The 21950-nt window shown below is 40.0% G+C and overlaps 2 protein-coding genes across 3 annotated transcripts in view; one reads left to right on the forward strand and one right to left on the reverse strand.

Annotated features, from left to right (window-relative positions):
* Nucleotides 1-501: 501 nt before the first annotated feature.
* Nucleotides 502-7372, reverse strand: cfap99 (cilia and flagella associated protein 99). Of its 2 annotated transcripts, none has more exons than XM_008307763.3 (15): nucleotides 6878-7371; nucleotides 6088-6232; nucleotides 5901-5995; nucleotides 5703-5809; nucleotides 5437-5614; nucleotides 4668-4748; nucleotides 4452-4520; nucleotides 4272-4355; nucleotides 3863-3951; nucleotides 3551-3755; nucleotides 3296-3437; nucleotides 2758-2909; nucleotides 2459-2673; nucleotides 2203-2383; nucleotides 502-1235 (listed from the first exon to the last, which is right to left on the reverse strand). In XM_008307763.3, the coding sequence occupies exons 1-15, from the start codon at nucleotides 7022-7024 to the stop codon at nucleotides 1164-1166; spliced, it is 1962 nt and encodes a 653-aa protein (XP_008305985.1). In that variant the 5' UTR covers nucleotides 7025-7371; the 3' UTR covers nucleotides 502-1163. The 2 variants fall into 2 exon arrangements, with proteins under 2 accessions (XP_008305985.1, XP_016892525.1); XM_017037036.2 differs by lacking the exon at nucleotides 502-1235 and adding an exon at nucleotides 1432-2026 and having other exon boundaries at nucleotides 6878-7372.
* Nucleotides 7373-8387: 1015 nt separating this feature from the next.
* Nucleotides 8388-21950, forward strand: part of zfyve28 (zinc finger, FYVE domain containing 28) — a 24056-nt gene continuing 10493 nt past the window's right edge. The window contains exons 1-2 of the mRNA XM_008308147.3: nucleotides 8388-8796; nucleotides 21636-21776. Coding sequence (XP_008306369.1) covers nucleotides 8761-8796; nucleotides 21636-21776 — 177 coding nt within the window. The 5' untranslated portion in view covers nucleotides 8388-8760. The remainder of the gene's footprint in view (nucleotides 8797-21635; nucleotides 21777-21950) is intronic.

Consider the following 21950-nt stretch of genomic DNA (forward strand, 5'->3'; position numbering starts at 1 on the left):
CATAAAGAGTAGCCAGCAGAGGCGCTGCTGCTCTTAAATGTTGTGTAAAAATTCTCTCGTTCCTGATTTGACGGAACAGGTTCTAAACCTTAATTTAATTCAAACAAAAAAAAATAGTTTCTTTTTAGTCGAGGTAACACAATACCCAAACTAGTACTACTAATAATAGTAACTCGTAAGATTGGGGAAGAGAAACTTTCATCAGTCACAACCACTTCATTCAAGTTTCTATTTCACACACACACTGGTTTGTAGATGTAAGGAAATGGAAAAACACCAAAGATACAGCAATGACATTGGTATATTTGTTTTTAAAACAGCCATATGTGTCCATGTCAGGTTTCAAATGTCATGTTTTAAATAATTGTCAGAAACATCGAGAAAAATCAGGTTTAAACTACAGTATCTACACAAGTCAAATATAACTCATCAGTCATCAGAGAGTCCACCACTTTTATAAGACGACAAATTAGACTTGGACAACAAAATTAGGCTTAAACTTGACCTGTAAAAAACAGGAGGGGTGGGGGCGTAAGTTCAATGACACCCACTCTTGAAACTCTAGGACTAAAAAAAGGACTGAAATTTGTTATTTTTTAAAATTAAATTTGGATTCTGGCCTAAGCTTCTCCAGGGACTTTGGCCCAGACACATTCTCACGTTGAAGATTTCTTTCAAACTATCTTCAAACTATCTACTTCAGAAACTAAAATATTGTCTTGTGACTCACTCAAAATATTCTTTCATGCCTCGGATTTATGAGCCAAACATAACGAAGTATTGTCTTTGTAAATTAGACTCATAATTGAAGGTTTTGAATTTTTTCTTAACCCCCAACTTCTCTTGAGTACTAAAGACTGATCACTACACATACAGTACACATGCAGACATCCTGTCTATACGATACAAAGTAATTATTGGATTAAATAAAGTAAATAAATAAGGTATGTGGACATTTATCTACATATGGACGGTTACCATGCTGTTATGACTTATAACCTATGAAATACAAATGCCCTCCTGGATCTATGTACAGAACATTTACATTATATAAAATTCACACAAATCTGTGATTAGTCATTGGGTTTTGACACCGTAAAGGAGTGGTTGATATTCACAGGCCTTGTGGTTAATCTGTGTTTGTTTTGTGGAACATTTTGTTGCTAAGGGTTGTCCTGGATGTGGCGCTCTAAACACTGCTGCAGCTCCTCCATGTTTTTCCTCTTTTCACTTTTCTAGAGAAATAAAAAAAAAACAGAGATGTAACAGAAATTAGTTTGATATGTACAAATATATATATTGAGGTAAGGTAATTAGAATTTAATATATTCTTATTTTTAAGCTAAAAAATTATATAAGTTTCACCTCTCATCCAAGAGGCTTCTTCAGTTCTTCTACTTCAGAACTGAAGAAGCCTCTTGGATGAGAGGTGAAACGTCTTCATGAAACCTACTCCGTCCAGTTGCCCTCGATGTAACTATTTTTAGATAAGATGACCTGGACGACTGAGGACCTAAACAGACGTCTCCGTACATACACACAACTCAAGCCAGTTTGTCAAAAACGTATAGTGTAATTTCCAGATGGCTAATTTATGGATTTTTATGAGCTAACAAAGTTCGTACAGCTAGCGATCATTGACTTTTCTGCTAGGCTACTGTGTGTTATACTAGTAGCGTACAGTATGTCTGTAAATGGCTGTGTGCTTATGTGTGTGTGGGGCGTGAGTATGTGAACGGTAGTGAAAGTTGAGAGCAGTTGTCGTGTGTTGTGTGTTGGTCATACAGGAGCTGTTAAAACTCTGTTTATGTTCTGTTGTGCTCGGTGTGGCTGATAATAAAGAGCCCAACTTTCCTGTTTCTGTTGACCTCTGCTGCGGCCAAGCACAATGTGAAGGGAGTTAGCCCCACAGCTAATGTTAGCTTCGGCCCTGGAGCAGATCACTAAGTCTCCCCTGTGAATCCCAGCTACGGTCGGGGCTCTGAAGCAGGGAAGAACTAACGTGTAACCAGCCGTGTTACAGGAACTGTTTGGGAAAAAGCATTTAATTAAAAGTGAAACAAAACTTTTTTGTGTAAATATCCCATGTTACAACATGGACACCTGAGGTGTATAGACAAGTGTGGCGTATATATTAACTTTTTTTTTTAATTAAGTGTGTGCGGCCTATATTCAGGTAAATTACGGTACATGTTTACGTACCTCCGGTGGTCTGCCTTTTGTGGGGTACTTAGAGGTTGGTCCAGCTTTGCTTTTTTCCATTTCCTTCTGTCTTTGCCTCTCTTGACTTAATTCCTCGTGCTGCTTTCGCAGGGCCACATTTCTGTCACTCTGCATAACTTGTTCCTTAAGTTTTGCTTTCTTTGCCCTCTCTTCCTCCTTCCTGCAAAACACCAAAGAAAACAGTGTCAGTGTCATACCAGTGTGTGTACGTGGTGCCAATGATTGTCTTCCTAACTTGATGGCCGCAGCGATTGCTGATGCTTTCTGTTGGAGACTGAAGCTCTCCAGCTGCTCCGTTTGTTCCAGCTGCAGCCGCTTCTTTGCGTCCCTCTTCTCTTGTATAGTCTTTCGTTTGTCCTGCACCTTTGATTGCTCCGTCGCTTTAATTTTGGAAAGACGCACCTTGAGCTCAGCTACTGACATCTCCCCTAAGAGTTTATGTCCTCCAGTCTGGCATAAGATGAGATTAAATAAAAAATAAAAAACAAACTGCACAAGACAACAAACAACATTTCCTCTTGTTCCATTTTATACCTCTGTATCGTCATAGAAGTTGGCTCTGAGGTGAGGAAGTGACTCCATGATGCTGATTTCACGGATAAGTTGGAATTTTTTGTTCATTTCAGCTTGTGAATCCTCCAGTGCTTGTCGGAGTAGCTTTTTACTTTCTCCTGAAACCTCCCTCACTGTGAAATTACCGTGACATCGATTGGAAAGCGGAAAAAGCAAATCATCAATTCAGCCTCAGTCCATGCATTTCTTTACAAACTAGTATCACATGTACTGGAAGCTCAGTATTTGAGAACCCAAACATAGTTTTGTAAGAAATATTGAATAATTACTTATGTTCGATGGATGGATGAATGAAAAACAAATGAATAATTTGAAATTGGTAGGACAGTTTGATGGATGGACAGACCAAAGAATAGAATAATGGAATGGATCATGGAAAAATGGCTAAAGTATGAATGAAAACATCATTTGGATGGATTGAAAACTAGCTGAACGAATTGATAATGTATGAAAACATGTATAAAAGATGAATGAAACAGGAATTCAGTGGTTGACGTACCGATGCTTTGTTTGAACCTCATCAGCTTGTCTTTTGCATCTTTGGAGTTCTTGCGTCCTTCGGCCACATGTTGCATCAAAACTCTGATCCCCTTTTCCTCCGTCATCCTTTTGTCTGCGTACCTCCGCATCAGGGAAGCTTTCTACACAACACAACCAGGTGATAACATTTTAGTGTTAGGTATGTCGATTTCAATGGCTACAGAATAGCTACAGTTTCTCTGATTCTTCTGGAACCAGTCCCCGGATCTCCTACCCCTTCTTTAATGGTCTGCACAGCTTTGTGGTTGCGTTCCATCATGCGTATGCGAGCCACAGCTGCCCTGTCGTGACTGACGTATCCCTCCAGGTGCTTGCGCTCACTCTTGTCCATCTCCTCCTGAAGCATCTTCTCCCGCATCTTCTCCTGCCAGTGTAAGAAGGAGGAGGGCTCGTGTCCCCCTTCGATCAAATCCTTTATTCTGTCATGTAAACATAAACACTGAATGTACAACATTTACACAGGAACACCATCTAAAAAATGTACAATACCCTAAAATACCCTAAAACATAAAAGTTCTCAACCGACCTCTGAAGCTCTTTCTGCTCCTGGTGGTTACGTAGCGCCACCTGCCTCAATTTAGCAGCACTGTTGAGCTTTATGGGATAGGTGGGAATCTAACAGTATTGTCAAAAAAATAAACAGAATACAAGTGAATGTACAGTAGGTTGTATGTTGGTAAAAAGAAAAGGAAGTAGAACTTAATCATAAAATGACCCAACGTTAGCTTCAAAGATAAAGTCAAAATGAAGGTTAAATGTAGCGAAAGTGTTCAGGAACAATCAAGAAGACGATGAAACTGGAATAGGTAAAAAAAAAGAAAGTGATAAAATTACCATGCAAATATGTCTTTTATGAGGAAGAAAGGTCAAACTACAGTATGTGTACTTCATTCATTGGGAGAAACGAAAACGGTTTGAAGCAGTAAAATAATCACCTCAGTACTGCGTGGAGGTTTGGAGGAATGGAATTGGAATTTGTACTTCGAATCTATGTCTTCTTTAATCTGGGACATCAGTTGCTGTAACACAGGTAATGATGAAGCAGCTGTTCAAAAACACACACGGACATTAGTGTGTCATATTTCCCATTCACAAAAAACAAACAAAATCAATACCATGGTGCGTTCAGACTTTTCTGAATTTGCAAGTCTGAGCTGTCTCTGCCTTGTTTCCTCCAGCAGTTCCTTTGATTTAGAAAAAAACAACAACAACAAATAGACACAATGTTGTCAACAAAAATGTTACTGTTGGTTCACTGTAGGATTGTTTGTCTTCTAAACATTTGTTTCCATTATTATTTATGATAAAAGCTACAAAAGCAGTGGTTGTACCTCAGATCTTTGGTGGTTCTTTTGTTTTAGCTCCTCTAATATCTCCATCTCTTTAGGAGGTCTGTAGGTGCTCTGTGGGACCTGAAACAAAGACGTACGTCAGTGAGTCATGGTGAGGTGGTACAGTCAGCATGAACCTGCACTGAGCTCTGACATCAGATTGGGAATGTAATGACAAATGCCTCAAAACCTTTTTACACAACATTACAGTTCTACTTTGGTCAAATGTAGTACTAAAAAATTTAGAATAATACTAATACTTTAGAAGAGTTTAAGATATTCCAACCAGACCAGAAATGTTTTAAAATTAGCCAAGAGAAGGTAGACAGGTAGATAAAGGAAAAAAACAATCAAAAATAATTACCAACAGCTAAAATTCTACATATAATAGTATAACATACTAAAACTAATAAAGCTCTAAGTAATCCAAAATGGATGGAATTATGTGCTTAAGCACATAAATAGTCAGAATTGTAGAAAGTTTGGAAAAGCGGAATTAATTTAGACATTAAACTTAGTTGTAGAATTGATCAAATTGAGACAAAAAAGAGATGAATACTGGTCTAAAGATGGTGTTAGCCAATAGTGTTAGCCAATAGGTGGCTACGTATTCTACTGTGCATTCTGGACCTACAATAGTCCGGAATGCACAATATGAAAAACCAAAAATAAACAGTCAGTTATTATACATAATAATAACAATAATAATAATAATAGTACAGTATGATAGTACAATAACTTTTGGAAACACTATGACACACTAACTAACCGGTTTGGTTTTTTCCATCACTGGAATCTCCTCAGGCATTGGCAAAGGTCGAGGTTTAGGTCTGGTGATAGCAAACTCCTGAGGTTTGGTGGTTCTGACTGCAGGTTTTTTGAGCTGGGATGCACACGTCATTCCAACAGAAAGCTGATTTACCAGAACCTCAATGTCAGGGCGCCATCTAGTGGTGGGGGAATAAATGTCCCGTTTACCTATCTGAGTGTTAAACATTGCCAGCAGAGGTCATTTATTTTGGTCGTCCCTCCTACCTGAGTAAAGGGCCTATCCAGTTTTTCTCCACGTAGCTGGCGTCATAGATTTTATTCCACTCGTCTTGAATCCACGTTGTGAGGTTAGTGAGGAAAAAATTCATGAACTAAAACGACAATGATACAAACACAAGAGCTCGGTTTGCTGTTTCCTTCCTGTTCGGTGATATAATTCTGTGTAAAAACCACGTGACTTACAGTGTACATCTTTCTGACGTCGAGCGACTTCACAATGTTTGTAAAAAACTCAAATCCAATTTCATCCAGCGCAAATGTAGCGAGGTAACAGATAACTAGCAAAGAGAAGAACGTTAAAATATACAAATGTTTTTTTTTTAAACTTAACAATAGCAACAAATTATTCTTCAGCAGATTATTCACTCACTGACAAACTGGCTGCGGTCACCTCTGGATATCCATGTGTAATTTTGGTCATAGAAAACATCAATGACTGCATCTAGTACAGATTTGTACTCACTGCACCCAGAGATGATATCGAGAATGAACATCTTATGTTCAGGATCCATGTTCTGGAAAAAAAAAAAAATCATTCATCTTCTACTAATAACATACTGATGATAACATTCCGAACTTGTTTTGACCTACGGCGAATATTTCTCCCCATGGCACACCACCAAACAAAAAATGTAATGGAATATAATAATCTTCTAGTTCAAATTTACACTCAATTTACTAAAATCTCAGACTGTTTAGTTGAAGACGATCCTGATACACCTGTAGGAATTGAAGAAAAGATCTTCAACAGCTCAGATTCTATTTTTTAGTTTTCTTAGCCATCTGCTACCACCTAGCGGGCATTGACGGACAAAAAAATATTTGCAATAAATAAATAATAGTTTTAGGTCCAATTCAGTGAAATTGGACAATTTTCCTCGGCATCGTTTATGATCTCTCACGCCCCACTGGTTGGGAACCATTGCCTTAAATTAATGATCTTTCTGTAAGGCATGAGAACTAACCACTCTTCCACTGCGTGAGCTCTTACATAAATGACACAAAGCAGAATTATTTCTACATCATCAAATCTTCTGGCCCCGTGGCAGACAATACAAGGACTGAATGGTATGGAAAACTTTTAAACTTTATCAAAGTTTTTGTGTTAAATTTATGAAATTAAATATCCACAGTAGCCACCCCAAAACTAAATGACTTACCTCCAAGTCTTCCGAAGCATCTTTGATGAAGTCATCCAGACATTGTCTGCCATTGCAAAAAGTATCAAACAGTGCTATGGCCTTCTTTACCAGTGTTTTTTCCTTGGCTGTTGGCTCCTCGCCTTTGGATTCAACCCCGGATGCCATTTTACAACAATAACCTTGGTGTGTCTATGAGTTCTGCACAAAGTTAACAATTAAAAGCTGATGGTGTTTTACACCACAGAACCACAGTAATATTGCATTACTGTATTCATTTCTTGTCCAAGCCTCGTTGAAATCCTAGCTGTGCCTCTCTGTGAGCAGCAGACAGGAGTTGAAATGCATTTCCATTTTGTCCATTTCTCTCTCTTCAAATCGTCTTGTTGAAAAGTTTTGGTGAGCAAAACAAGGATCCACTGGAACTTTGATGTCCGTGATCAAAGGCTGACGGAGCTTTTTCTCCGGCTTGTTTGTAAGCGTTGCCGTGTTCATCCGTTGCTTAGCAACAAACTACCGTCAACAGAAATGTGAAGCAATCAAACACAAATATTACATCAACATTAAAATAATTTAAAAATTGATGAAGTCATTTAAATTATTTTTTTTTAAAAACACTTTAAAAATTGATGAAGTCATTTAAATTCTTTTTTTTAAAAAACACATCTTTGATAATTCATCAATCTGTTATTGACTTCCAAAACACATTATTGACGTCATGTACTCTGACGTATGTTTGTGAGTTATGTTCAGGTGTCGTCGGAAACGCTGCAAGGTATGCATCACAAGATCGGAGTGAGTGATAGGAGAAGAAAAAAATGTAAAAGACTGGAATTTGTCTTAATAGTAAATAGTAAATGGTTGCAACAATGGTTACTGTCGTCCTCAATAAACGAATGAAAACATGGGAAACGAGAACATCCCTTCAGTTGGTTTCACACTTTGACATTGAAAATAAACCCCCAGACTATCACACAGAGAATATGCAACGAATGATTTAAATAAAACATTAATAATTAATCGAATAACAACCATATTCACACAGTGCAAGTTTGCGCAGTATACAATATTTATTAACGGATTAGTTTTTCATTACATTTGCTCTGTGTGAGATCTAGCTACGCGCAGGGGTGAGGTTTAATATTCCTCACCCCGTAAATTTAATTCCTAGCATGAATGAAAACATACCTGATAGTCGTCTGGTATTCAGTGTAGAGAATATGCACAAAATAATACAATCATCTATCAGTCTAACCGACCTCAAATTCCTAATGTGGAACTTTTTTTTTGCGTACAACCAGAAAAGTTTCCAGGCTATCTGATGTTTACATATGTCAAATAGTCAATTTAGATTGTTCAAACAAACTATAAGATTTATTTTCAAATCAATGTTTTATTTATAGACGGTTGAAAAACATCAATATGAATGTGTTTTGTAATTTTTAAGAGATTCTTGGTTCTAAAACAGTTTCGGACCCACGGCGATTACAGAGTACAGTATTTTGGAGCAGTCCCTGAAGGCATCACTGGCTGGGAAAGTGGGCGGTGAATGTTTGTTAAAGTGACTGTCATCCAGTAGCGTTCAGGGGCCAGAGAACACAGAGCTTCAGAGCTGTCGCTGCTCCGCCACTGTCAGGACCTGGAAGTACAGGCAACCACACTGGGGAGACAGGCAGCTGAGAGCCGGGGAGAAGATGGGAATAAATCGCTCTTTTCGAATATCTCCTCTGTAGCGGTCAGGGAAGAGTGGTGTTTTTGTATATTCTACTCTATTTTCCAGTGGCGATAGACAGAAGCAGCGGCGTTAGCTTAGCTTAGCAGACAGCCGCTGGTGGTGGCAGACATACAGGTACAGGAGACGGGAGAGGAGGGGTTTGGTGACAAAGGAAGGTGGCGAGGAAACGATGAACCGCTTTCGGAAGTGGCTCTACAAGCCCAAGGTAAGTCATGCTGGATGGAGACGCAGTGTCAGTTCTGCAGTCAGTCATGTTTAAGTGCAGTGCTTTAGACGGAGCTAACGGCAGAAGAGTGAGTGAGTGAGTGAGCTGGATGTATAGTCTGGTCACTCCACACTGTAGCTCAGAGCTGCTAACGTTAGCCTGTGTTCATAGCGTTACTGAATCTGAGCGGCAGCAGCAGCAGCAGCAGCAGCAGCAGGAGCCTCTTTGTTGTTGTTATGGGCTCTTTTGTTTTCCAGCGTTCATGTGGCATAACAATGGTACAGACATGTTTATGCTAGCTGACACACTGCTGTTGTCATTGTTTAACACGAGTTTAATAATAATAATAATAATAAAACATTTAAAACACTAATATCGCAATAATAACAACATGAACAGATATATAAATGCTAAATTGCAAAATGTTGTTATTGAATGGCAGCATTCACTGTAATAATAAAAATGTTTTTAATCATTTTTTGGCTTAAAAATTAGATTGATTTTAGCTTTTATACAACAAGTTCTTATCTACTATAATTGGTATAATTGTATGATAATGTTAACATAAAATATTTGTAAAATAGATTTAAATATAATACAGCTTATTTTACAGAAAGTGCTTGAAATTAAAATACGGAAACAAGTGACTTTTTTAAATAGGTATTGTTAAGGAAATAAGACTTTAGTCGGAAAAGGAATGAAAATTTAACACAAAATACTTAGGAAAAAACACCGGTTAAAATGCTCTACGATATTTATAAAATACTTAAGGAATGAAAATTTAACACAAAATACTCAGAAAAAACACCGGTTAAAATGGTCTACGATATTTATAAAATACATCATTAAATAATGGGTAAATAGTTAAATAAAAGATAAAATTATGCAAAGATTTTATTATTTAATTCATTTTTTTTTTATAAAATTCAAAATTGCCCACATTGTCAGAAAAAAAAGTAATTGTTTCATAGAATTTCACCGTTAGGCATTATTTGAGTGTCATATCATCTGAATGAGGTTGAATAAATTAGATATTTCTTGCATGCATTTTCATGTCATTAAAAAAAACTACTGGTTAATTGATCTGTTCAGTAATGAATAGTTCTATTTACAGTGTAAAATAGCATTTAATCCTAATTTGTTTTCTCTGCTTGAGAGTATCCAATGCAATTAAATGTAATCAAACCACAGGCAAACAAAAGGTTAACTGTTTGTCACGTTGATTAAAATACCATATTTGATTTATTACACCATGTAGTGGAACAAAGGATTGTTCCTGCTCTGCAGCGTGGCAGAGACGGCTGTTAAAAGAAGCCTCCAAACTGCATCCAATCAGATGCTGCTCAGGCCCACGACGGCAACATCATCAGTTTTTGAGTCATTGCTCGTGTGTGTGTGTGTGTGTGTGTGTGAATGTGCTGCAATTCTTCAAGTCAAGCTCACAGTGTGGAAACACACCTGACACAGCAGAAGGGGTATTGAAGTTTCAGCTGCCTTGTTAAACAAACAAATTAATCTATAGTAAATTGAAAGATGAGCGACTGTAACTGTTCATCAGGCCACGCTGCAAAACTCCTGAGTGTGTTCATCCAAACACGTAGAGGCTATGAATGTAGATCAGGCCGTAAATAATCAATACGCAATCATTTATTTGGTGCAGCAGCATCATAAAAAAACATCAGCATTTCTGTGGAGCAATATGTAAATGTGAAGTCTCAGTTTTCACAAACATAATGGATTGAGGAAATTATACTAGTTCTGCTGCTGACAGACCAAAGTCTGGCCTTAAATTTGACTGTAAATTTGACTGTGAGTTTAAAGCCTGTAAGTATCTGCCTTTAACACCCTGTCTGCCTTAGTCCTGCTCTCAGAGATGGTTCATTATTAACATAAAAAAAAATCTGTCAGAGTAAACTCACCATTCAAGATAATTTAGTCTCTTATGTTGATCAGACAGCTTGACAACATCATAGCTTCTGCTGGCAGCATTTCCAGGTTCCAAAATTTCTGAGCCTAAACAAGAGGTAGTTCTGTCATTGACTCAACACCTCTCAACATCACACCTCACCAAAAGGAGGAAAAGTGAAGAACTGTTTACTTCTTGCTGTAGGCAAATTGCGAACCCTACTGAGAATACACTGCTTTTCCACTGTAGTGTTGCGTCAAGTCAGCACTTCCCAAATTTTTTTCCTGAACCAGGTTGATTCACCCCAATTCTCCACACCATCAAAAAAAAAAAAAAAGAAGCTGAATAGGAGGAATACAGTGGAGTTATAGTTTGACTTGTAGCCTCAGTCGTGTCAGACCAGGCTTAGTGGAGATGCTATGATTGCATATCATCCTCCTGGCCTTCACCACACACACACACACACACACACACACACACACACACACACACACACACACCTGCGTCATTCCTCTTCTGTCTGTGAAACCACGTTTGCTGTCACAGCAGTTTTGTGGTCCATTGTTTGTGTTTTGCCCAAGTGTTGAGGGTTCACCACAGTATTGTCGTGTTCATGAATGACTGTTGCCTCTGACATGCTGTGCTGTTACATCAGCGCTCCTTCAGCGGTGGTAGGACTTAACAGGGAGTTACGCACAAGTCTGTGGGTTTTAAATAACCAGTTCTCTCTTGAAGTGAGTGAAAAGTGCCAAGAGCCGTGTGCTGCAACACAAAAAAGAGAACTTTTATTCTTCTTTACGTCGTAGGGATACCTTTTTGGTCCAGGGAGAAAATAAAATATGAGCTCATTCTGGCAGTTTTTTCTGGCAGTCCTTGTCAAACACAGCGTAGCGAGGTTTATTATTGAACTGTGCTCTTCAGAAGATAAAAAAGGTGATGAATCAGCATGTCCTCCTCACTGACGTGGATCTATTCTTATTTCCAGAGCTGCTCTTTACCAACCCAGATTAGTCTGTTTTGAGGAGAACCTACTGTTGCCCCTGCTACACCTTCTATTCCCTGTGTATTTGGCACTGTTGTGTACCTTGGTCAGGACACCGTGTACCTGGATGTAACATCCATGCTGCTCTGTCATTATTCAGTTGGTTGTTTTTTTTTGTCTGACCAATGATTTACTTATTGAAACTTATGGTACAAAACTATGGACCGATGGTTCACAAAGTGGGGGGCGCGTCTCCACACGGGTTTAGAACAATTAGAATAAGGCAAGTTAATTTTAAATTAATCTTTTTTTTTCTGCTTTCCAAAAGAACATCGTTTTGGTCGGAGTTAAATTCAGCTTTGAAGTAATGGCTGTTCCCCAACTCTCTACAGTTTATACCTACTTTTCAGTTGTTCATTTTTTATTTGCTTGCATCTGAGACGAACATCCATTTCGGACGTTATAAGAGCTCAAGCTAACGACAGGAGAACTACTTTGGTTACTTGCATTTCCCGCAGTCTCAAATATGAGACCTGGCTCAGGTTTCTGAGCAGGCAAAATGGCCACTGTCTGGTGTTCCGTCAGCTCTCGTTCATCAGGGTCGAATGTGCTGAGTGACGGATGGCAGATGACAAAAAATATCAGCAGCCAAAACCTGCATAAACCATCCCTGTAGCCTGTGTTTCTTTGTGGCTCTCGTCCCGTCAGTTGTTCAACAGTTGACCTTCAGCTCCATGCTAACTCATCTGTCAGTGTGACAGGTTGGCTGCTCTCAGCCACATCTGCACGATGCTTTTAATTTGCCTTGCGTTTCATCCTCTCCCTATCGGACAGTTCCGAGTGTGGGTAGTTGATGGTTTAAGTCCAAGTGTCAGAAACCTTTGTGCAACAATGCAAGTGTGCAGGATGTTGTAGGAAGACGAGCAACACCGATACCAGAGTGTTCTGATAACACCCAACAATGCTAGGGGTGTAAGAAAAATATTGATACACTGAAATAAAGTGACACTTTGTTTCACAATACCATATCAATGTTCCACAGCACTGTATGGATTTTTTTTTTTATTAACAAATAAAGGGCAAATATTCATGGCGTTGTTTCATTTTATTTTGCTTTTATTTCTTCTTTAGCGCGTACAAATGTAGATCCTTCTGCTGCAGTTTTACTAACCTGACGTGAAGCCTGTAACAGCATTGTGTGTTTACTATGCTAATAGTTTTCCTGCAATGAAATGATTTAAACATAACTCTATATTTCCTCTTGTCTATAGTATCACAATATATCGTATCGTTGCCCCCGTGTCGTGATACGTATCGTCTTGCCAGATTCTTGTCAATACACACCCTTTAATGATGCAGAAGAGATAAGAAAATAACATGGAATAAAATGATTTATTTTTTATATTTGTGACCATGAATTTTCTAAACTCTTTTGTTTTAACTTTGTTTCAGAATTTGTTTTTACATTAAACATTTTTTTTTCTGTTGAAGAACAGTGTTCTGACTGCATACTAATTGACACACGCCCAAAGATAACTCGTTCTCACACCACCATATGATGTGTTTAAGATGTGTTTGTCTGCATTGTGACACGGAAAATCAGACATGTGACGGCTGACAGTTTCAACAAAGAAACACATTTTTACTTATCGTCTACCAGAGCGTCTGATTGCCCGTGGCAGGATGTGTGGGTTCTGCTCAGAATATGTCGTCTGAATTGGTTTCATCTGGTGATGATTCATGGTCGCAACAAGAAGAAAAAAAATACAGTTGTACGCAAAGACATACGCATAAAGAAATGTGAGCTTTGGTCACAGCAGGTTTTTAGGTTTCACATTTCCTTTGATTTGCTTGGTAAACACTGTCACGTTAAATGTAAACATCTAATTGTCATTGATGGATTTGTCTTTTTTGGCCACTTCATCGATGGTCTCCACAGAGAATCATCTCCGTTCTTCACAATAAGTCCTCTACGGTTAAACCAACCGTCTTCGTATCCTCCTCGGTCCGTCAGTCTGCCTTCTGCCTGGCAGCTCCATATCTAACGTTCCCTGAATTCTTTATTCTTTTTCCACATCGCTCAACTTTGTGCCTCTAATTTGATCTCCAAAATGCTGAAATGTAGCAGTCCCTTTGATCTCCCGTCTGTAATCATCACTCTAACCTCAACATCTTCATCTCTTCAAGCAGGTTTTTTTTATCCTGTCTCTGGTTCTTCCATTTGCCGTCGTATATCCTAACCATCTGGAACACAATGTTGAAAAGAAAAACGATTAATTTTTGAGGGAATAAATGATAAAAATAACGGTTGGTTTGTCGTTCTGCCGAACATGAATGATGGTGTTGTTGTCAGTCCTGCTTTTGCGTGTTCATTCATCCCCCCTGTGGTGTGTTTGTGTACTGCTAACATGCAAACAGAGCAGCAGAGAGAAAGCAAGGCAGCAATTAGGTGCTTGTCTTTGCCGAGTGTATCGGCATTTGGCAGGGAGTCGATGAGCGAGCACGCTGCTGAGCTCTGGCCGGCACAGATTCACATTTAACCCCTTTGCTGGAGACCTTTCGGGAAGTCCCATTCTGCGAGCCCACTGGCCGTGTGATAATTGATTTGGTGTCAGCCGCCTGGATTTAGAGAGTGCTGACTTGAGTGCAGATTGAAACTGGCCAGGCGATTGAAGGCCTTTTTAAATTCATTGCAGCATTGGGGGATCAGAGTTCGCTCCATGGGTTTGGGAAAGAAATGATTGAAGGAAAGTAGCTGCTGAAGAAGAGCAGGATTTAAAGATAGCAAATAGAATCAGCAGGGGCCGATATCGACAGAGGCTGCAGTCATTTTCCTCTCCTGGTTATTTGCTGATTAGAAACTATGCCTCAAGATCAAAGGTCTTTTAAAATTCCTCTCTGCGATGTCAGTGGAGATAAATAACAAGTGTGAATTGAAGAAATCCCTTTCTTAATAAAACAGTCCAAAAAAAGAGAGACGGCAACTGTAATGTTAGCATCCTGCACCTGCTAGAGACAAGTAGGTCCAACTTTGGCCTCCTTACAATAGTCAGGCCATTAAAATATATCACTGATCTGGCAGCCAACAGCTGCTTGAATCGTCTCATCTGCCTTTGCAGGCAACATGGTCACATGATTATGCAGTTATCTAAGTATTAGAAACGTATTCCATCTATGTCTGCTAACGCTGTGGATAGTGGTGTTATAGGACCTTAGTAAAGACTTGGTCTGGACTTGGACCTAAAGTCAAACCCTGGCAACTTATATTTTTCTTAATTCCCTCTAAATACAAGACTTGGTCTGGACTTGGACCTAAAGGCAACTTATATTTTTCTTAATTCGCTCTAAATCACACTGGATTCTCTGGAGACTTAATCTAAACTCTTTAGTGACTCAAACCCTGGACACTTGATACTTGAAACTTGATATGAAATTATCGTCAGTGAAAAGGACTGACATCTGAAGTGGTGGGACTCTTTGAACTTTTGGTCGTTTGATTCAGTGCAGAACTTACTGACTTGACGTAGCCTGTGTATTTATGTGATAACTAGGACTTGGACTCGTGTACTGAGTCAGTGTAAAAGTGAAACTTGGTACCATTTATTTATTTATTTTATCAATAGTCATCCAAGCACAACAATCATTATTACTGCATTGCAGCTGCAGGGGAATAAGCAACAACATCTGAACTGTTATAATGTCTCTTAAAATGTCTCTTCAATCTAAGACAGACTTTTTGGCCTGCATTTATTTATTAGTTAAAATGTCAGATTTTGATTTTAAATTTTGCAAAGGAAATGTTTATTTTTCACATCTTTATCGTGTTGAAAAAGCCCATAGCACTACCACAAGTTAGGGGGCGGTGTTCACGTCAGTCAAGTAGAGCAGTAGACGGTAGAACACTGACCTGTGGACCTGCCCTGGACTCTGGGGAGGTTTTCCTCCGACATTCTTTTACAAGCTGACTTGGACATTACACAGAGATTATATGAGTAAGCTGGCTCCAAAACTCTGCTTGTCTGAAAGCAGCTTTACTTTGGCTATCAACGATTGTCATTGTGTTGTGGGGTAATGCCAGCGACTCTTAGCTAATGTTCATTACTTTGAAAGGTATGTGAACTCATGCCCCGTCATTACAGCAGTAAGTGGATGTTGGTCAAAAGTACAGATCATGACATAAGGGCTAGATTTAATAAAGTGTTGACTGATTTTATTTAAATGTAACTCTGACTTAAATAATATAATTGATTATAGTTGTTGTTATTTTTGTATTAAGAGTGTGAACCTCCAACCATCTCCTCATCTTTACACACAATTTGCACTGCAGTTTTTAATAATAATAATAATATTTTAAACTTTATTGATCCCACACATGGGAAATTCTGGCTCTAACAGCAGATCTTATTCAACACGCTGCCCCTGGCAGCCGCCAAGTATGTGGTTCTTCTGGGAATCAAACCCAGGACTACCTGCTTCCAAGGCAGGCTAGGTAACCACTTCACCATGGAACCAAATTTGTTCCATGAATATTTTAAAATATAAATCGGTAAAAATCCCAGTTCACGTCATTTTCATTTATAATAGCAGTATCTGAAGATCATGCCGTAGCGCTTCCATCGAGTCGTCGTCATTTCACGGAATTGTTTCCACATGAGGAAGCTGCCACGTTTTCTACCATGTGCTCGCAGACACCACCTAAATTATTAAGAAACTTACTTCAGGTTGAGCAACAAAACAAGAAGTGAGAAAATGTAAATCTAGTGAGTGGGTACAAAAAGGACCAGTTGTAGAAAAAAACGAAATATTTGTGATGAAAAGTTTTTGTTCATTTCATCTGGCTAACTGTGCCTTGGCCTCAATGAGCACCAGAAGTACCGCATCCAACACGGGGTGAGGGCAACAAAAATATTTATTCTTGTAGGAATTTTAAATGCAGTTCAGTTGAGATTTTGAAGGAATAGTTTTGAATGTGTTGATGTGAGGCGCTCAATAACGAGGGCTCTTTAAAAAGTTTAGGAACCAGGAGGTTAGCGAGGATAGACATGTGTTGTTGAAGTTCTTGAAGAGCGTTAAGTCTTAACTCGTCATCTCTGGAGTCTACCTCCAGCTTTTTGGAGTTAGTGAACTCAAATGTAATGAAAATAACTTGGTGTTTGCTCCTTGATAGAACTCCATCAATAACTTTGTCGCTGCAGAAAACAAGGCTGGGGGCGGGGCCGGGGGCGGAACCTACTTCAGCACGACGCTGCATTCTGCCCCCAACAACTCCCCCCCACCCCCTAGTTTTTTTTCATTTTGGCAAACTTAATATAAATAATGGTTGGGGCAAGTTTCCTTGTTTGTTACCAAAATGATTGGCTGCCTCCTGCTGGTGCATTTATGCTGAGTCCTGAATAATGAATGAGATGATGAACTGTATCCGGCTGCTTTTTGGTCAGTCTGCCAACGGACTGGGTGAAGCAGAGTGAACTGCCCCCCCCACACACCCCCACACCCCCACTACAGTTGCCTCTGATCACTGGACGGCAGCCATCAGGCAGCAAATAGAGTATAGAGTATAGAAGGCAGAGACACGGCTTCTCATACAGCAGGTCCCTTAAGTGGAGTATAGAAGGCAGAGACACGGCTTCTTATACAGCAGGTCCCTTAAGTGTGCATGCACTTATGCTATGGTGAGGAATTAACCCGACAGCCTCCGTCATGGAAATGAAAATGAAGCTGAAAATGAGCAGGTGAAGGAGACGAGGTGTGAGAAAATAGTGAAGACAAATTGGCCTCTCGCTCTGTGTTTCAAACACGTTGGGATTTGCACCGTCATCGTCAGCCGTTATTGGTTCTGTGCCGTCCAAAGCGACAGAAATTTCCCTGAGTCATTGCGAGTGGATGTGATTGAAGGGGGTTTAACAGTAATTGTCACCCCGCATGACGTGATGGGAGTCTAACAGTCTGAAATGATGTGTTTGTGACCGCGAGTGGATTCTGTGTGGTCTCAGAGCGAGGGCAGCGGGGTGGCCAGGACAACTGACAGCAGGAGTTTAACAATAGAGTGCCTGGCCTCAGGGGACACGGGCTGGATCTGCTGAGTCATTTTCACCCTGCTGCAAGGTAGAGAGCTGTCACTGGTGATGATGACACAGGTCTGGAGGAGAGGCCGCTCAGATGTTCACTTACTCTGCTGCGGAACACTTTCACTGCCACAGCAGGAGGATTGTTTTCTGTCTTTTATTTTGTCACCGTGTTTTAAAGGCTTCCCAGCCCAAGAGTATATTTGTTTTTCACAGAGGCGTGTTACGAAGGAGAGGGAAATATTTTTACCGTCAAGTGAATAAAATGTCAACTGCAGATGCAGAGACAGATTTCTTTTCAGCTTCTCGCTGAAGGTCACTGGCATTTAAACAGGTAGATTTCACAGCTGCAGGCGTCAGATGGGAATCTCAGATGGAATGTTCAGTCTGTGTTTGGTTTTTTTTTAACGCCTTATTTGGTGACGGCTGCCTCAGTGTTCTCAATGTCTTTGTAGGCAGTGGGATTTTACTTTTGTTTAATTCAGTGCTTCTCAATGTGTGGGGCGGGCCCCACTGGTGGGCAACGGAGACGTGACAGGTGGTGCGTTACAGACAGGAGGACATTTTGATTTGTTTGAGGTGGTGATGGTAGAGCTTCACTTTGACTTCATGTTATTGGATTTGATTCATTATAAAACAGGATGTTGTTTGGTGTTAGTTCAATACATTTGAAATGTAATTTGTCAAGATTTCTGTTGGGGCAGTGGAGGGGCGGGGGGGTGCATTGACCTGGTTTAATTTAACTGAATTTTAAAGGGACATTCCTTTTTTTTTGTCTTCACCCACACATTAATTTACAGGACTGAAACGCGTTGTACTGTTAAATAAATTAAATTGAAACCTTAAAAAATATCTGTCAAGTAAATAATTAAATACTTTTTAATCATAAATAATCGATAAATGATGATAATAATAATAATAATAATAATAATAGATAGATACTTTATTGATCCCAAAGGTAAATTCATGATGAGTTCTGATGTCTCTCATATTAAAGTTCTTTCATTCCTTTAAACTTTTCATTCCTTCAAACCTAAATCCCCGTCCACCCCCAAAACAACTGTGTCCTGAACACATCCTCTCTGTGAGTTTTGCCCCGTGATGCAACGCCGCTGGAATGTTTCCCTCTTGTGTGAGGAATGCAGGAGGAGACTATAGGATGGCGTCTGTCTCAAACGCGTCTTTCTTCTTCTTCCTCCTCCGTCGCCACCAACAGTCCACAAAGGCTTCGTCCTCAGTCTGTGGGCCGTGTTGCATCTGCTCTTTCACCGTCTCCCTCTCCTGTTTCCTGTCTGCTCGCTGTGACATCCGTGACACAGCTGTGTGCTAATCATCCAGTCATGTGACACAGCTGTGTGCTAATCATCCAGACCAGTCATCGTTGTATCTTTACTGCTGGAAACGTTGACATTTACAGTATACAGACAACACACAAAATATATTCACATTTATATCAGTAAATGACGTTTCACTCTAGAAATGATCAAGTCTACAATTTGAAATTTTAGTTTTTAACAAATAATTTGTTTTGTTTTGAGGGAAGATTTTGTTTTTCTCTAACAAACAGAGCAAAGCAGTTTTAACAGAGAATAAGTTCCTCAACATTTTTTTTTTAATTACCTGTTTATGTTGCATTAAATACCTTCCACACTGTCTGTGGTCACAGTACTCCTCTGTCCTGAGCTGCTACTTCAGGGACCTCTGAGAATCTTACATTTATGACCTCTGGCCCTTACTTTGCCTTTATCTTAACCTTTTGGGTGATTTTCATGAATCCAGCATTTATGTGATGTCTAATTAATTGCCTACTTGCCTTTATTGTTCCTTCATCCATTGAGTGTTTTTTTTTTACCTATCCACACAGTAAACTTGACAGTGAGGTTGACTGATAGTGAATGGTGTTTGCAGCTGCAGCGTTGATATTTTTCGGAGCGTCTGAGTGACAGCTGAAGATCAGCCATGTTGGGTTTATCATTTAGATAAGAAATGCCTGTCGGCTTCAGCTCAGTCCTGCTGTACAAACAGCAGTTTTATCTGGGACACTTCCTTCAATGCCTTTCCAACAGAAGCGTGACTTTATTAAAAAAAAAAATGATTGTAGTTTTCCACCTCTAGCAGAACCAGTGTGTCAGTAACCCAGGCTGTATCTGAGCACTGACTCCTCACAGTTTGTTACATTATTAATGAGAGAGTGAGAGACTGGAGCCATGGACGGTATTATATTCTGGGACAAGCGCTGTCGCGTAGAGAACCACACCCCGACGGGAGACCCCACACGCCGGGGGGGGGGGGGGTTAGGTTAGGGTTAGGTTTTTGGTAATTTCCATTTCCAGAAACTTGATTCTTAGCAGCTGAATGATCCTGTTAACCAGTGAGGCCCAGACTCCCTCCAGTCTGCACATTTGTCCTGTCATTTTAAAGTCCAATACCGTCATTTGGTCCTGGTGGTTTGTGATGATGCCTGAGGGAGTGTGTTTGTGTGTGTGTGTGTGGTTGTGGGTGTGGGTGTGTGTGTGGGTGTGGGTGGGGGGGGGGGGGGGATGGCCACTTTTAAAATCTTTTGATAGAACCACCGAAAGAGAGATTTTGTGCCGATCACAGACTTTGGGTGTTTTAATCTAAACATCTGCACAGTCCTGTCAATAAGTCCTGTAAAAGCTTTTTTTATATTTTTATTTTAATTTTCGGCCCTTGACAAAGAGCTGAGATGATGAATTATTCCGTATATTCCCTCAGCTTCAGCTTCTCTTCCCCGTGGTGTGTGTGTCGTGGCTGCTTCTCTCAGCAGCGCAGTGATTCTCTGGGCTGTTCGTCTCCTCGCTGACAGGACCGTGGTGGGAGATAACGACACAAATCCTCTGCCAGGACCACACTTTGTACTCGTACTCTACACCTGCATTTCTGGGGGAGCGTTCACACTGTACTTCCTTCTCTTCTATTAGTTCCTACTCCAGGTTTCATCTGTTTTGAAAAAAATGAATTATTAACTTACTGTATTTACTTGTATTTGAAAATAACAGCTGGTCGTGTTGCCTCGTCTTGTCGTTATGTGCACATTTTCACACGTCTTGGTCGTGTTGCCTCGTCTTGTCGTTATTTTCACACGTCACTAATCACCACAGATGAAGGCTGGGGTAGATTTATACAATTTAAGAGTACATTTAGACTCATCAGAGCAACTTAATCAAAATGCTGACACTGGCAGAATGGGATCTGAACAACTTCCTCCATTTGTAGGGCTGGGCAGGATGACCACACATTTCTTTGCTATCTTATAGGTCAGTGGTTCTCAAACTTTTTCTGCAGTGTTCCCCTTCTGTAGATGAGGCCAACTGTTACTCCACAGCCTCACAGATGTTGCTCCAAAATGGAACTGAACTTTATTGAAAATACTGTTACACTTTTCTTTAAATGCTATTATTGTTGGGCAAAAGAAATTAATTATTAAATTACAAGTTGGTTTTCAAAGGAAGACCGCTGTTCTGGGTAAAACCCCCACTCATACAGGTAGAACGTGCAAACGTTATTGAGAAAGACTGGGAATTAAACTAGCAACTGTGTGATCTTCTGTCTTTAGGGCAGGAGAACTAACAAATTCTTCCACCGTAAAAAGCACAGAGCTCTGTTACCAGACGTTTTAAATGAATATGTTTGCCAGTCTAAGAGATAACCTGCTGTATTTTGAATTTTATAATATACACATTTTAATAGAAAATAATATTTTGTCCAAGTCACTGTCCTACTCAGATCACCCTGTAATCTCTGGTCGCCTCTGTCCACAGCTTAAACCTCCTTTGCTTTTACAGTACGTGTTGTTCTTTAGGTCCCTGCTCGGTTCCTCCGTGTCAGGAATGACGTTCCTGTGCTTTGTGTTGTTTCTGTGCAGAGGACAGACCCGCAGCTCCTGGCCCAGTTCTACTACGCTGATGAAGAGCTGAACCAAGTGGCCACTGAACTGGACAGTCTGGACGGCAGGAAGGACCCTCAGAGGTGTACCCTCCTGGTCAACCAGTTCAGATCCTGTCAGGTCAGTGCTGAGAAAACACACTCGTTGTTTTCTACTGCTTTTAAACGAAGCCTTGGTGTACACACACACACGCACGGGGGGTCGGTGTACACACACACACACACACGCACGGGGGGTTGTCGACTAACGTCGGAGTTCTGTTCTTGTGGTGGTGCGACGTTGCATATATTATGA

This window comes from Cynoglossus semilaevis, chromosome 1 (genome assembly GCF_000523025.1).
Source record: "Cynoglossus semilaevis isolate Cse_v1.0 chromosome 1, Cse_v1.0, whole genome shotgun sequence".
Classification (NCBI taxonomy): domain Eukaryota; kingdom Metazoa; phylum Chordata; class Actinopteri; order Pleuronectiformes; family Cynoglossidae; genus Cynoglossus; species Cynoglossus semilaevis.